The sequence below is a fragment of the Macaca fascicularis genome, chromosome 6 (assembly GCF_037993035.2).
Source record: "Macaca fascicularis isolate 582-1 chromosome 6, T2T-MFA8v1.1".
Classification (NCBI taxonomy): Eukaryota; Metazoa; Chordata; class Mammalia; order Primates; family Cercopithecidae; genus Macaca; species Macaca fascicularis.
In genome coordinates, this window is record NC_088380.1 from 99,620,479 (window position 1) to 99,634,898 (window position 14,420).

At 43.7% G+C, this 14,420-nt stretch overlaps 1 protein-coding gene across 1 annotated transcript; it reads left to right on the forward strand.

Moving 5' to 3' along the window:
* Positions 1 to 1,189: 1,189 nt before the first annotated feature.
* On the forward strand, positions 1,190 to 3,248 carry GPR150 (G protein-coupled receptor 150). The gene has a single exon (XM_045394032.2). The coding sequence runs from the start codon at positions 1,376 to 1,378 to the stop codon at positions 2,681 to 2,683; it is 1,308 nt and encodes a 435-aa protein (XP_045249967.1). The 5' UTR covers positions 1,190 to 1,375; the 3' UTR covers positions 2,684 to 3,248.
* Positions 3,249 to 14,420: the final 11,172 nt, after the last annotated feature.

Genomic DNA, 14,420 nt, shown 5'->3' on the forward strand with positions numbered 1-14,420 from the left:
AGGTTTCTGGCCAAAGGACAACAGCTTGGGAAATGGGATTCCTACAGCAGCTGGCAGGACTATCATGGAACCCACCAAATCTTCCTATGCCATGAATCTTAGAGTTCCAAATGTTTCCTCAGCCTGGGAATGTGAACCCCAGAAAACACTCATACCTCCCTGGCCCCCAGGCCAGGAAGTACAGGAAATTCTACTTTCACCATGATTAATGTGGAGGGTGCATAAAAAGACAAATTGATGCTTGCAACAGGGAAATTAAAATGTGTTTGTGAGGAGGCAAGGCTAAAATGAAAGCAACAACATTTAATCTAAACCATTTCCTGTGACTTGGATTTCTTTTTTAAAAAAATTGGCCGCCTTATCACTTTCTTAGTCACCTTTTCTCTAGGCTTATTGGAGGCGTAGCCCCTCCTAGCAACTTCCCATCTGGTGGAAAACAGAATCAAGAGAATGAGGAGTGGATGACGCATCCTTCACTGGATGAAAATATTAGGGGAAAAGCAATAAATGCACTGTCTTTTGCATAAAACCTATTAATGCCCTCTTCAGACTAATGAAATGAATTTTACATCACCAAGAACGCAGCTGTGACCCACTGCTCCTAGTAATGAGAAGTATTTAGAACGATCTGCAAACCACTGTCATTCCTAAAAGCAACATCATTGACTTTAGTACTCTCTAATTAAAATACTTTCATTCTTGGACAGAGAAGACACATCTTGATCAAAATTCAGCTAACAGGTCTCCTCTTTGCTCAAAACGCTGTTAGGTTTCTTGTGTTCCTGTTTTTCTCATGCTCATGCAGATTCATGGCATTTCAAACCTTTAAAATCAAAACTAATGTCTTTTCTATTTTTTTCCTACTGGCAGTCACATTGGAGTGGTGGGGGCGGGTGGTACAATCTCAGTCAAGAGGTCCTCTCTCGTGTGGGTGCTGGGATAACATTGGCCGTATACAATGATCAAGCAAAGCGACCTTCTGTCCTGCTGTGTTCTACACGTAAATAGAGAACGGATGAGGTTCTCAGAGCCCAGGGGTCCGCGGCTTCCGCGAGGGTAGCGTCGGGGGGCACTGCAGAGATCGGAAGAGTATCCGCCGGGAATGGGAGGGAAGACGCGGAGAAGGTGGAGAATAGGAATCATGTGTGTTCCTCGAGTGTACAACCCACATTTGAGTGACAAATGACGAGGACAATCGACAAAAACAACTAAGCGCAAAGCCGCCCGAATCCATCTCCCTCTCTGTGCGTATGCCTTTTCAACTAACTTTGGGAACTCGTAGACCTAGCGTCGCTCGCCGCGCCGCCTCGCCTCCACTTTGGTTTCCCGCGTCCTGCCCGCCCTCTTCGGTGCCTCCTCTTCGTCCGGGGCAAGGATGGAGGATCTCTTTAGCCCCTCAATTCTGCCGCCGGCGCCCAACCTCTCCGTGCCCATTTTGCTTGGCTGGGGTCTCAACCTGACCTTGGGGCAGGGAGCCCCAGCCTCTGGGCCGCCCAGCCGCCGCATCCGCCTGGTGTTCCTGGGGGTCATCCTGGTGGTGGCGGTGGCAGGCAACACTACAGTGCTGTGCCGCCTGTGCGGCGGCGGCGGCGGGCCCTGGGCGGGCCCCAAGCGTCGCAAGATGGACTTCCTACTGGTGCAGCTGGCCCTGGCGGACCTGTACGCGTGCGGGGGCACGGCGCTGTCGCAGCTGGCCTGGGAACTGCTGGGCGAGCCCCGCGCGGCCACGGGCGACCTGGCGTGCCGCTTCCTGCAGCTGCTGCAGGCATCCGGGCGGGGTGCCTCGGCCCACCTCGTGGTGCTCATCGCCCTCGAGCGCCAGCGCGCAGTGCGTCGTCCGCAGGGCCGGCCGCTGCCCGCGCGTGCCCTCGCCGCCCTGGGCTGGCTGCTGGCGCTGCTGCTGGCGCTGCCCCCGGCCTTCGTGGTGCGCGGGGACTCCCCCTCGCCGCTGCCGCCGCCGCCGCCGCCACCGTCCTCGCAGCCCGGAGCGCCCCCGGCGGCCCGCGCCTGGCCGGGGCATCGTCGCTGCCGCGGGATCTTCGCGCCCCTGCCGCGCTGGCACCTGCAGGTCTACGCGTTCTACGAGGCCGTCGCAGGCTTCGCCGCGCCTGTCACGGTCCTGGGCGTAGCTTGCGGCCACCTACTCTCCGTCTGGTGGCGGCGCCGGCCGCAGGCCCCTGCGGCTGCAGCGCCCTGGTCGGCGAGTCCAGGCCGAGCCCCTGCACCCAGCGTGCTGCCCCGTGCCAAGGTGCAGAGCCTGAAGATGAGCCTGCTGCTGGCGCTGCTGTTCGTGGGCTGCGAGCTGCCCTACTTTGCCGCCCGGCTGGCGGCCGCGTGGTCGTCCGGGCCCGCGGGAGACTGGGAGGGAGAGGGCCTGTCGGCTGCGCTGCGCGTCGTGGGGATGGCCAACAGCGCTCTCAATCCCTTCGTCTACCTCTTCTTCCAGGCTGGCGAGTGCCGGCTGTGGCGACGGCTGCGGAGGCGCCTGGGCTCTCTCTGCTGCGCGCCGCAGGGAGGCGGGGAGGACGAGGAGGGGCCCAGGGGCCACCAAGCGCTCTACCGCCAACGCTGGCCCCACCCTCATTATCACCATGCTCGGCGGGAACCGCTGGACGAGGGCGGCTTGCGCCCACCCCCTCCGCGCCCCAGACCCCTGCCCTGCTCCTGCGAAAGCGCCTTCTAGGTGCCCGGTGGTCAGAGACGGGTCATCTGTCGCTGAGGCGCAACCTCCAGGGAACTCGAGGCCTGCCAGGGTCTGTCCAGATCACAAGGGGCAGGAGAGTCTGTGAGAGAGTGACACTGAAGTTGTCCCCTTCCTCCACTCTCCTATTCCGTTCTCATGTTTACATTTCCCTACGCTCTTCCAGTTTCTCTTCTTCCCTACAGTTCCTCTCATATCTCCCCATTTGGAGACAGCGAGACACTGGGAAGTTGTAAAAATAAAAAGTTATTTTTGCAGTTTTCTTTCACGCATTTATAGTGCTCTGGATAAGACCATTTATTTTTGCTAAATTACCCAACTTTCAGTATTTGCTGTGTTATCATCTGTATTTACTTATTTTGAATCGTGCTTAAATCAAATGTACCTTCGGCACCTGCAAGTTTGCCTTTTCTTTCCAGGACGAAAATCCCCACATTGCTCTCCCTGGGGAGGCTGAGAATTATACCAGTGCTGTCAGAAATGTAATCATGCTGTCATTTTAGAGCCACAGAGTATTTGTAAAATAAAAACCTTCCCAACGGAGCAATTGGGACTTTTTTTTTTTTTTTTTTTTAACATGGTAATGTGTTTTCTCAGAAGAAAATCACTGTGGCCTTTATTTCCAGTCTAGTTTCCACTTCAACAGAAGCTGAGGGTGTAGGAAGGAAACATAAAAGCTTGACTTTGTGTCTTTCAAATATACTTGGTTTCTGTTGGAAATCGTCCCTGTGCCCCCAGCAGCCTCTAAAGGTATAATGCTGTGCCCGCATGTAGGCTCTCCATACAAAGTCCCCAGCAAACCAGAGAAAGGAAGCTTCAAGGTGGTGCATACGGGTGGGGCTCAATGTCCCAGATGGAGCCTCAAAGAGATTTGCAACTAGGAAGGAAGTCTAAACCTCAGAATGCTGCATGCATATATAAAATTCCCTTGTTAAAAAAAATGAATTCAATGCCTATTGGTGTGAATAGCTGAGAACAAGGTCAAAGAGTGGATTTGATCAGTAACCTCTTCCTCTCAACTGTTCTTGATTCTAGACAGAAGTGGCATCACTTATGAACAATATATCCATGTGTTTATCAGTGACTTTTATATGAGGATCTAAAGTTTTCCATTACAATGTTTCTTGTTCATGCACAAATGCAGGCCTAAGATGCAGAAAGAAGAAATGATTGTTTAAAGCTCTTTGTAGCGCCAATGCTCTCTGAGGGCTGTTTTGTTCACTAATATATTCCAAGTGCTTAAACAATGCTTGACATGTAGTAGGCTGTCAGTATATATTTGTTGAATAATTCATCATACGAGTTAGAGATAGAACAGATAAAAGACATACGAAAGAAAATCTTTACAGGCCGGGCGCGGTGGCTCAAGCCTGTAATCCCAGCACTTTGGGAGGCCGAGATGGGCGGATCACGAGGTCAGGAGATCGAGACCATCCTGGCTAACACGGTGAAACCCCGTCTCTACTAAGAAATACAAAAAATAGCCGGGCGAGGTGGCAGCGCCTGTAGTCCCAGCTACTCGGGAGGCTGAGGCCGGAGAATGGCGTGAACCCCGGAGGCGGAGCTTGCAGTGAGCTGAGATCCGGCCACTGCACTCCAGCCTGGGCAACAGCGTGAGACTCCGTCTCAAAAAAAAAAAAAAAAAAAAAATCTTTACTAAGCTTGGTTTACCTTCCTCCAAAATTTTGACAACATATGTTGTAGCTTTTCCTTCCTCTCTTTGCTCCTCCTTACCCTGTTGAGGATGCAGTGGTCTGCAAAATACCAGGAATAAATCAGCCAAAGAGAAGATACAGTTGTTTTCATGAACCCAAGTCTAGATTATAGCATTTTTTATTCATTAATAAACATTTATTACCTGCTTATTTTGTACCAGTTAATAAGCCAAGCATTGGAGATGCTGAGATGAATAAGGCACATTTTTCCCTCAAAAACGTTATAGTCAAATGTAGGAAACGATCTGACAATTACACAACAGTGTCACCTGTGTTATAACAGGGGCATCCAGTCAGGGTGCCGGAAGCACTGAAAAGGAGAATCTGACAATCTTGGGGGACTATGAGGGGACATTAGGAAAGACACACCAAAAGAAGCTCTTGAAGGCTGGTTTGAGGGTGACCCTTCAAGTCAGGAAACATGTTCTAGGCAATGGGAATAGCACTGCAAAGCATAGGGGAGACAGAATATAGCATAGTCAAGTAATGACAATAGCTTTAGGGTGCCTTTGGGGCCTGACCTAATGAGATACGTGGTCAGAGAAATTCAGCCTGGACCCAGTGAAGACAGGTCTGTGTGCCAAGCCAAGAAAGCAAAAAGTAGCCTTTGAAGAATTTAATCAGTTATAATTTGACCAAATTTGAATTTTAGAAAGGTCATCTCAATGACAGCATGAAGGATCACCAAATGGAACGGTAGAGGGGAAATCTTAGATGCAGAAATCGAGGCAGAATCTCAGAGTCTTCAAAATACGATTCCTAATGTTGGACCACTTCGAATGCTCTCAACGGAGATAAAAATTTAAAGCAGCTGAGACACGTTTTCTGTTTTCTGCAGTTAAGACTACCCTAACAGAAAAGCTGACTCAACTGGCTTCAACTTATTATTTCACATGACAAGAAGTCTGGTGGTAGGGCTGTGCCAGCGTTGGTTAAGTAAGTAGCTCAACTTCATAATCAAGGGCTGTGATGGTTAATTTTATGTGTCAACTTGACTGGGTTAAGGGATGCTCAGATAGCTGGTAAAACATCATTTCTGGATGTGCCTGTGAGGGTGTTTCCAGAAGTAATTAACATTCAAATCAGAAGACTGAGTGAAGATCAATCCTCACCAGGGGTGGCAAGCATCTGTTGAGGGCCCACCCAAATAGAATGAAAAGACAGAGGAAAGGTGAATCCTCTCTCTCTCCTTGGGCTGCGACACCCATCTTCTCTTGTCCTTGGCAGTTCACTCCTGTTCTTTGGCCTTCAAACTCCAAGATTTATACCAGCAGCACAAACCTCCACAGCCCCCATTCTCAGGCCTTCAGACTCAGACTAAACTTTACCACCAGCTTTCCTGGTTCTCCAGTTTGCAGACAGTATATGGTAGGACCTCTCAGCCTTCATGGTCACATGAGCCAATTCCCGTAATACATCTTCTCTTATATATCTATATGAATGCTATTGGTTCTGTTTTTCTGGAGCAGCCTCACTCATACAAGGGCTCAGATCCTTTTCCTCTTTCCAATATGCCGTCTTGAGTGGTGGACTTGACACTCAGGCCAGTTCCCCTTGCGGTCACAAAATGGCTGCTGCAATTCCAAGCATCACATTCAAATGTAGCAATGTCCAGAAGAAGAAAGATTTCTCTTTTTTGTACCCTTTATAGAAATGAAACAACATGTCTCAGAAGTCCCCAATAGACTCTCCTAAATTACTTATTTGCCAGAACTATATCACATGTCCATATTTAGACCTATCATTGCAAGAGAAATGGAGCCACCATGATTGGCTTGAACATGGAACTGAACATATGAATTGCATGGAGGGAGGGATGAAAAAACTGAGGCTCTACAGTAAAGAAAGAAGAGGAAATGCCAGTTAAAAAGGCAAGACTAAAACTTTTAAACTATTGCAAAAGTGTTATCTAGATTGGTTTTTACAATACAACAGGTATTCAGCTGATTGTTACCTAGAAATTTTGAGAATTCTTCATCTGGGTTGGAAATATAGAATACCAACTCAAGAAGTTAATTTGAAATCCCATTAAACTGATGTTTTCCTAGATTTTGTAGATTTAGTCAAGCCTAATTTATATAGAAATTCTTCTCTTCTATAAATAAGGAACTTCCTCTAATTTTAGCCAAATCTGAAACTTGAATATATAACTAGATGACTTGGTTCCCATCCCTGGAGGCATTTGTAGGTTAGGAAATTTGAGACATTTTCCCTCAGGATGGCCATCCTATTGGTGTTAACCCTAATCTGCATTTCTACAGGCAACACAGAGATTCAGTTCTGTCCTAGTCAAGGAGGTCCCTGAAGGTTATTCAGATTTAGATTCTTGCTAGAGTAGAACATACTATTCACATCACACAGCAAAGGCAAATACACAGGTTGACCCCGAAATTTCCCTCCTTTCTAGGTTATCACTCAAATAGGAAATGACTAGAAGAGAAACCAGATCTACATACTTGCAGTTTGGAAGAAATCAAAGTTGCCCTATAAAATAGAAACAAACCATCCCTCTATTCTGTACATTTTTTGGAGTTAGATTTTAACCAAACTGCTGCACACAGGACTTCAGGGAACACTTTTCATATAGATGAAGATGTAAACATTACCAGCAGAGTTGAACAATGTGGTGGTCCTGATTTTATAGAACTTGAAAGACTAAATGCAAAGAATTCTACATCTTAAAAAAAACCTCAGTAACATAAGGCCAAAATAAGTAAATATGATTTATGATGTAATTTGAAATGCAAAGAATGCAGAAAACACCCAGGAGTAATAAACCACACTAGTGATTAGTTATAAACAATATACAAAAAATAGAATAGTCTGGCTCATTTGTGGAAGACAGATTTAAAGCATTTTTTTCCTAAGGTATGTCCTAAGAAACACAGAAGATGTTAGAAAATTTGAGGAGTTTCCCTCTGTTCCTAAAAATGTTCTAACTTGATCAAAGGGAAAATATTATAATAAAAATGAATGGTCTTCTTAAATTAAAATATATTTTGCTGAGTTGGGAGGCAATATAATATAGTGAAAAGAGTAGAATATTCAGAATCTAAAGACCTGAACTTGACTTTCATCTGTACAGTTAGTAGCTGGGGGACTTCTGGTGGTTTGCTGAATATTTTTGAGTCTTGGTTTTCTCATCAAGAAAATGGGAGCTAATACTATGTCCTTCATAGGATAATGTGTGTAAAATAATTGATTGGGTGGAGGTGAGGGGAATCTAAGTTTGTTTTTTCAGATTCCCTCAATACATGATAGCTAATGTTATCTTCTAACACTGGGCTATGAGGGATAAAAATCCAGTTGAATAATATTACATGAAGGAAAGCAATAGATCTTGGAGAATTGTCATGGAAAATTAATGCAGCAACAGTGGTACTTAAAAGTAGGGAGTTGGGCCTTACAGAGGAGTAGTGGGCATTGTTCATTGCCTTCCTAGCATTTATTTCTCCTTTTCTGACAGTTCTCAGATTCTTATTACAATGTCTATACCTTTTATAAACAGTCAGCACTTTGAGAAAACCCCAGTGCTCTCCAACTCCAAGACTGTGACTTGATTAGTCTATGCCATTGGAGTAATTTCTCATCCCTCTCACCACCGTATCTTGCTCAGGAATGGTCATGGGATACAATGAGAGGGAGAGAAGTTTTTCAGGGAATCTAGGAAGGAACCTCTTAACTCTTCTGGGAAAGCCATAGAAGTTAGCATGTTCAATGTCTCTCCACACTAAAGGTAAATGAGGGAGCATGTAACCCTAATGGCTGCTGGCAGCCACTTCTCACTAAGAGGGAAGCCAGCCACAAGATGAAGTCAACATCATGGATATGGCAAAGTGGAGAGATGAAAAGAACTTAGGACCTTAATGAACTCACTGTGGTGACAAGACCAAATGCCAGAGGCCTGGCTATTGGATGTCATTGGAAATAAGCCAATACAATTTCTTACTGCTTAAAACAGTTGAGTTGAATTTTTTGTTATTTGTAGCACCAAGCAATCTCTAACTGAAGTAGAAGTTTGGCAAGAAAAAGAGAGTCCCATTTTAGCCTATTGCATAATGGCTTATGTTCTTTATCAAAAAACAGGAATATTCCAAGTGTACTTTTATTTAGTCCATCAACCAGTATGTACTGAGGCACTACATTGGACATACTATATAGTGAGTTATTTCTCACTATATAGTACCAAGGGGGGATGGCTTTAAACCATTCATGAAAACTCCACCCCCATGATCCATTGGGCACAATGGGGCAAATCAGAGAAGATCACAGTTACAACTCTCACATTTTAAAAACTATGTATTCTACAAAGAACCATAATTTTTATGGTAAGCACTTTGTTGAGAAACCTCAATCTACAATTATCATTATTTTTATTTTTAGAGACAGGGTCTCACTGCCACTCAGACTGGAGTGTGGTGGGGCAATCACAGCACACTTCAGTCTTGAACTCCTGGGCTCAAGCAATGCTTCAACCTCAGCCTCCTGAGTACCTTGCAAGTGTGAGCCACTGTGCCTGGCTTCAACCTACAATTATTAAGGTTACAGAATATTATTTGCAAACTCTTTCTATTGCTAAATTTGTTAATTAACTCATTCAATTATTTGATATTTATAAAGGATCCATTCTATGCAAAGCACTATATGAGCTTTATTACATACATAGATATATATCACTTATCACAGATACATGTTTCATTTAAAATAGCTTTTGAGTGAAAACTTAGGACCAATATTGTTATTATGCTGCCCTTTTCCATGGATAGATTGGAAAGTGACAATAATAAAATGTGATGGGGTAGTGTATTAGTTCATTCTCATACCACTGTAAAGAAATACCTGAAGCTTGGTAATTTACAAAATAAAAGAGGTTTAATTGGCTCACAGTTCTGCAGGCTGTACAGTGAGCACAGTGGCTTTGCTCCTGGGGAGACCTCAGGAAACTTACAATCATGGAAGAAGGCAAAGGAGAAGCAGGCCCATCTTACATGACTGGAGCACGAGCAAGAGAAAGAGTGGGGGAGGTGCTGCACACTTTTAAACAACCAGATCTCATGAGAACTCATTCACTATACAGAACCAATGGGGGATGGTACTAAACCATTCATGAGAACCCTGCCCCCATGGTCCAATAACCTCCCAGCAGTCCCCACCTCCAACACTGGGAAATATAATTCAACTTGAGATCTGTGGTGGGAACACAGATCCAAACCATATCATTCCACTTCTGGCCCCTCCAAATCTTATGTCCTTCTTACATTGCAAAATATAATCATGCCTTCCCAATAGTCCCCCAAAGTCTTGACGCATTCAAGCATTAACTCAAAAGTCCAAAGTCTCATCTGAGATAAAGCAAGTTCCTTCTGCCTATGAGCCTATAAAATCAAAAACAAGTTAATTACTAGCAAGATACAATAGTGGTAAAAGCACTGCGTAAATATTTCCCTTCCAAAAGGGAGAAATCAGCCAAAAGAAAGGGACTACAAGCCCTTGCAAGTCCAAAACCCAGCAGGGCTGTCATTACATCTTAAAGCTCCAAAATAATCTCCTTTGATTGACTCCATGTCCCACATCCAGAAGCACATTTGATGCCAGGAGTGGGCTCCCAAGGTCTTGGGCAGCTCTGCCCCTATGGCTTTTCAGAATTCAGCCCCTGCAGCTGTTCTTAAGGGCTGGCATTGAGTGTCTGTGGCTTTTCTGGGCACAGGGTACAAGCAGTCAGTGGCTCTACTATCCTGGGGTCTGGAGGATGGTGGCCTTCTTCTCACAGCATTAGCAGTGCCCCACTGGGGACTGTGTGGAGGCTCCAACCCCACATTTTCCCTCTGCACTTCATTAGTAGAGGTTCTCAATGAGGGCTTTGTCCTTGCAGCTTTTCCATATATTGTCTAAAATCTAGGCAGAGGCTCCCAAGCCTCAACTCTTGCATTCTGTGCACTTACAGGGTTAATACCATGTGGAGGCCACCAAGGCTTACAGTTTGCACCCTCTGAAGCAGCAGCCTGAGCTGTATCTGGGCCCCTTTTAGCCACGACTAGAGCTGGAGCAGCTGGGATGCAGGGAGGAGAGTCCTTAGGCTGTGCAGAGTAGGGGGGCCCTGAATCTGGCCCAGGAATTCATTCAGTCCTCCTAGGCCTCTGGGCCTGTGATGGGAAGGGCTGCCACAAGATCTGAAATGCCTTTGAGGCCTTTTCCTCATAGTCTTGGCTATCAGCACTTGCCTTCCTTTTAGTTATGCAAATTTCTGCAGCCTGCTTGAATTCCTCCCCTGAAAATGGGCTTTTCTTTTCTGTCACATGGCCAGGCTACACATTTTCCAAACTTTTACCCTCTGCTTCCCTTTTAAATATAAGTTTCAGTTTCAGGTCATTTATTTGCTCATACATATGAGCATAGTTTGTTAAAAGCAGCAAGGTCACATTTCTAAGTTGCTTAGAACTTTCTTCCGCTAGATATCTTAAATCATTACTCTCAAGTTAAAAGTTTCACTGTTCTGTAGGGAAAGGACACAATGCCTCCAAGTTCTTTGCTAAAGTATAACAAAAGTGGCCTTTGCTCCAGTTCCCAATAGGTTCCTCATTTCCATCTGAGACCCCTTCAGCCTGGACTTCATTGTCCATATTACTATCAGAATTTTCGTCACAGTAATGCTTATTTAAAAAGTAATTCCTGACCATCTCTTCTCACCTTGAGACTGTAAGCAGTTTTTACTGCAGGTTTCAAATATGGTAGACAGGCCTGAGGGACTGGCAAGGGGCAATCTCCCAGAGCTTATTTGCATAAGGGACCTTCAGGTCAAAATTTCCTCCTAAGGGAAGAGAAAATAGAGACAGGTAATACGAGGACCCAAGGTTGGAGAAGTGAGTGAGTCTAAATCAGTTCTATGTCTGTTGGTCAAATTGGGCCCATCCAGATCCACCATGGCATCTTCCTTGAGTGTTTTAGTAAAATATCTACAGAACCCCAAGACAACAGTATTAGAGACACACAAGCCAGCCACAGATACATGTTACTCCACCTGAGTTTATCAAGCTATTTTTTGGAGGAATTTAAAGGAAAGCTAGTATTCCCCAAGTGGTGAATTTGGGCTGGAATGGCTAAGTAGATGCTTTAATAAATTTTTTTTGTTTGTTTTTGTTTTTGCAACTAGACTTATAGGGCTGAGGAAACACGGATTAGCTAAAATTTACATTGTAAAGTACAAAAAGCAGGATACTTTCTCCTATAAACAGCTGCAAAATTCCATGAAGATTACGTTGGTAATTATAATAATAATGAAAGAACATTATTTTTCCCCCCATAGTGGTCATATTAATTACAGTTCTTAATTCTATGATTTCATCTCTTTTAAATGTTTTTACTATTATCATCACTATTATTTGGCTATTTGAAGAATCAGTGCTTTTTTTTTTTAAGTCACAAAAAATACTGACTGATACATTCAAATTTTGTTCTGAAATTGAAAATTTCAAATTTAGTGACTTTTTTTCTAAATAAAGAAATAGAGATGGAGTTTCTCATGTTGCCCAGGCTAGTCTGGGACTCCTGAGCTCAAAGGATCTGCCTGCCTCAGCTTCCCAAAGTGCTGGGATTACAGGCATGAGCCACCACACCTGGCCTGTCACCAACTCATGCACCATCATGCCTGGCTAATTTTCCGATTTTTTAATAGAGACTGTCTTGCTATGTTGTATAAGCTGGTCTTGAACTACTGGTTCAAATGATCCTACCACCTCAACTCCCAAAGTGCTGGAATTACAGGCATAAGCCTGGCCCAAATTTAATGACTCTCTAAGGGGAAAATAGAAGAGAGTTTTCTATCTCTTCCTAATATATCTCAGGGCTTTTTAGTTGTCATGAACAAAAATCCAGTCAACCTGACTTAAACCAAAAGGAAATTTATAGGTTCTTGAAATCAAAAGGTCCAATAACACAAAATAGCTTCAGGCAGAGCTGGATCCAGGTGCAGAAAAATATGTCATCAGGAATCCGTCTCTCCCCATCTCTTAGGTCTCCTTTGCTCTTGGTTGGCTTAATTCTTAGACAGTCTACCTCCCTAGTGATGAAGGGACTTCCAACAACACATACAACCAGATTAATGAAGCCAATAGAAAGGAAGTGCCTTGTTTCACATAATTTCAGCAAAATATCTAGAATTGACTGCACTGAATTGGGTGCATGGTCAGATCTGTGTTATGTGAACCTCTTTTTATAAGAAAGGGTGGGGGCAGGGGTGTATATGTGGCCCACCTAGACTACGTAGAAGTGTTGCCCAAGAGGAATTCCCTAAAAAAAACTTTACCAGAAAAAGAGAAAGTGAATGACAACAGAGTCAACTATACATCCCCAAATCTCCACTGAAGGAAATCAAATGATACACATTTATAAATGCTATGGATTCAGATTAAAATTATAAATAATAATTTTATTAACCTTATTCTGTGTACTTTGCATCAATTATGCCTGCAAATTTTTCTTTACATCTCTTCCTGAAAGTGCTCTGAGTGATCTATTATTTCCTGTAGTTTTTTAAGCACAGAGTATACAGATGATTAAAACTTTAGGGCCGGGCATGGTGGCTCACGCCTGTAATCTCAGCCCTTTGGGAGGCTGAGGAGGGTGGATCACCTGAGGTCAGGAGTTCAAGACCAGCCTGACCAACATGGAGAAACCCAGTCTCTACTAAAAATATAAAAATTAGCCGGGTATGGTGTGCACCTGTACTCCCAGCTACTTGGGAGACTGAGGCAGGAGAAATGCTTGAACCGAGGAGGTGGAGGTTGCAGTGAGCCAAGATCATGCCATTGCACTCCAGCCTAGGGACAGAGCGAGGCTCCATCTCAAAAACAAGAACAAAAACAAACAAACAAACAAAAAACAAAACTTTAGCCTGGATCATCATCCTTGAGGTTATACTAAGAGAAACATTTCGGGTTAATGCCTACTAGACATTCAAGAATCATTGAGCAAGCTTTGACTTTCATCTTTCTGGTCAATGAAGTCACACCACTATGCCAAGAGCATTAGACCTGCTCTTTCTGAGTTATTGAGATGGGCTTTTAGAGCGCATTTTGAATTTTCAAGAAGATTTTTATTTTTCACTTAGCATTTATCATTATTGTATATTTTTAAATATAGCTACTAAGAACTTGTCCTAGTCCCAGAGTGTACTCTAAGAAGCAGAAGATGCTTCAGTATTAATGTTATTGTAAGGGGTAAAAAAGAGTTTCAGAGTTAAATGTTTGGAACACTAGGTTAAATATGCTTCTTTAACTTCTTATTATAAAGCTACAGAAAAGCTAAGAGTAACACAAAAGAACACCCACATATTAACCACTAAAGTTCAGCATTGTTAACATTTTGCCATCTTCATTTATATATATGTATATAGTTGTTGTTGGTGGTGAATAACTTGAAAATCAGTTGCAGACTCATGATAACATTACACTTTGCCTCCAAATACTTGAGCATGCATCTCCTAAGACATTCTTACATAACCACAGAAGCATTATAACACTTAAGAAAATTAACAACAATTTTCCATAATACCATGTAATACCCAGTCCATGTTCAAATTTTCCCTTTTTTTCTGAATACTACTTGTATAGATAATTTTTTCTTTTGAAATAAAATCTAGAGTTCACACATTGCATTTGATTGTTATGTCTGTCTAGTGCCTTTTATTTTAAAACAGTCTTCCTGAACTTTTTAAAAAGAGTACTGTGTTTTTTATGAGACCAAGCGAGTTGTCTTGTATTAATAGAATATTCCACATTCTGGATTTTTCTGAATGTTTTCCCATGACATCTTCTCATTTATTCTTCCCTTCCCAACCAGGTTTCTTTACAGCAGAACCTCTCAGAGTCTTTAAAGGTCAATGGGCAAAACTACTCTCTAAATGAACACCTTCTAGCAGCCTCTGCTATCTTCACAATAACCTTCCACGCTCAATGAAGCACACACGTGCCAGAAACACCAGCCCTAGCAGAGTGTCAGATGGAAAC

Coding starts and splice junctions, on each gene's coding strand:
- GPR150 (XM_045394032.2), top strand. CDS start 1,376: ATGGAGGATCTCTTTAGCCCCTCAATTCTGCCGCCGGCGCCCAACCTC.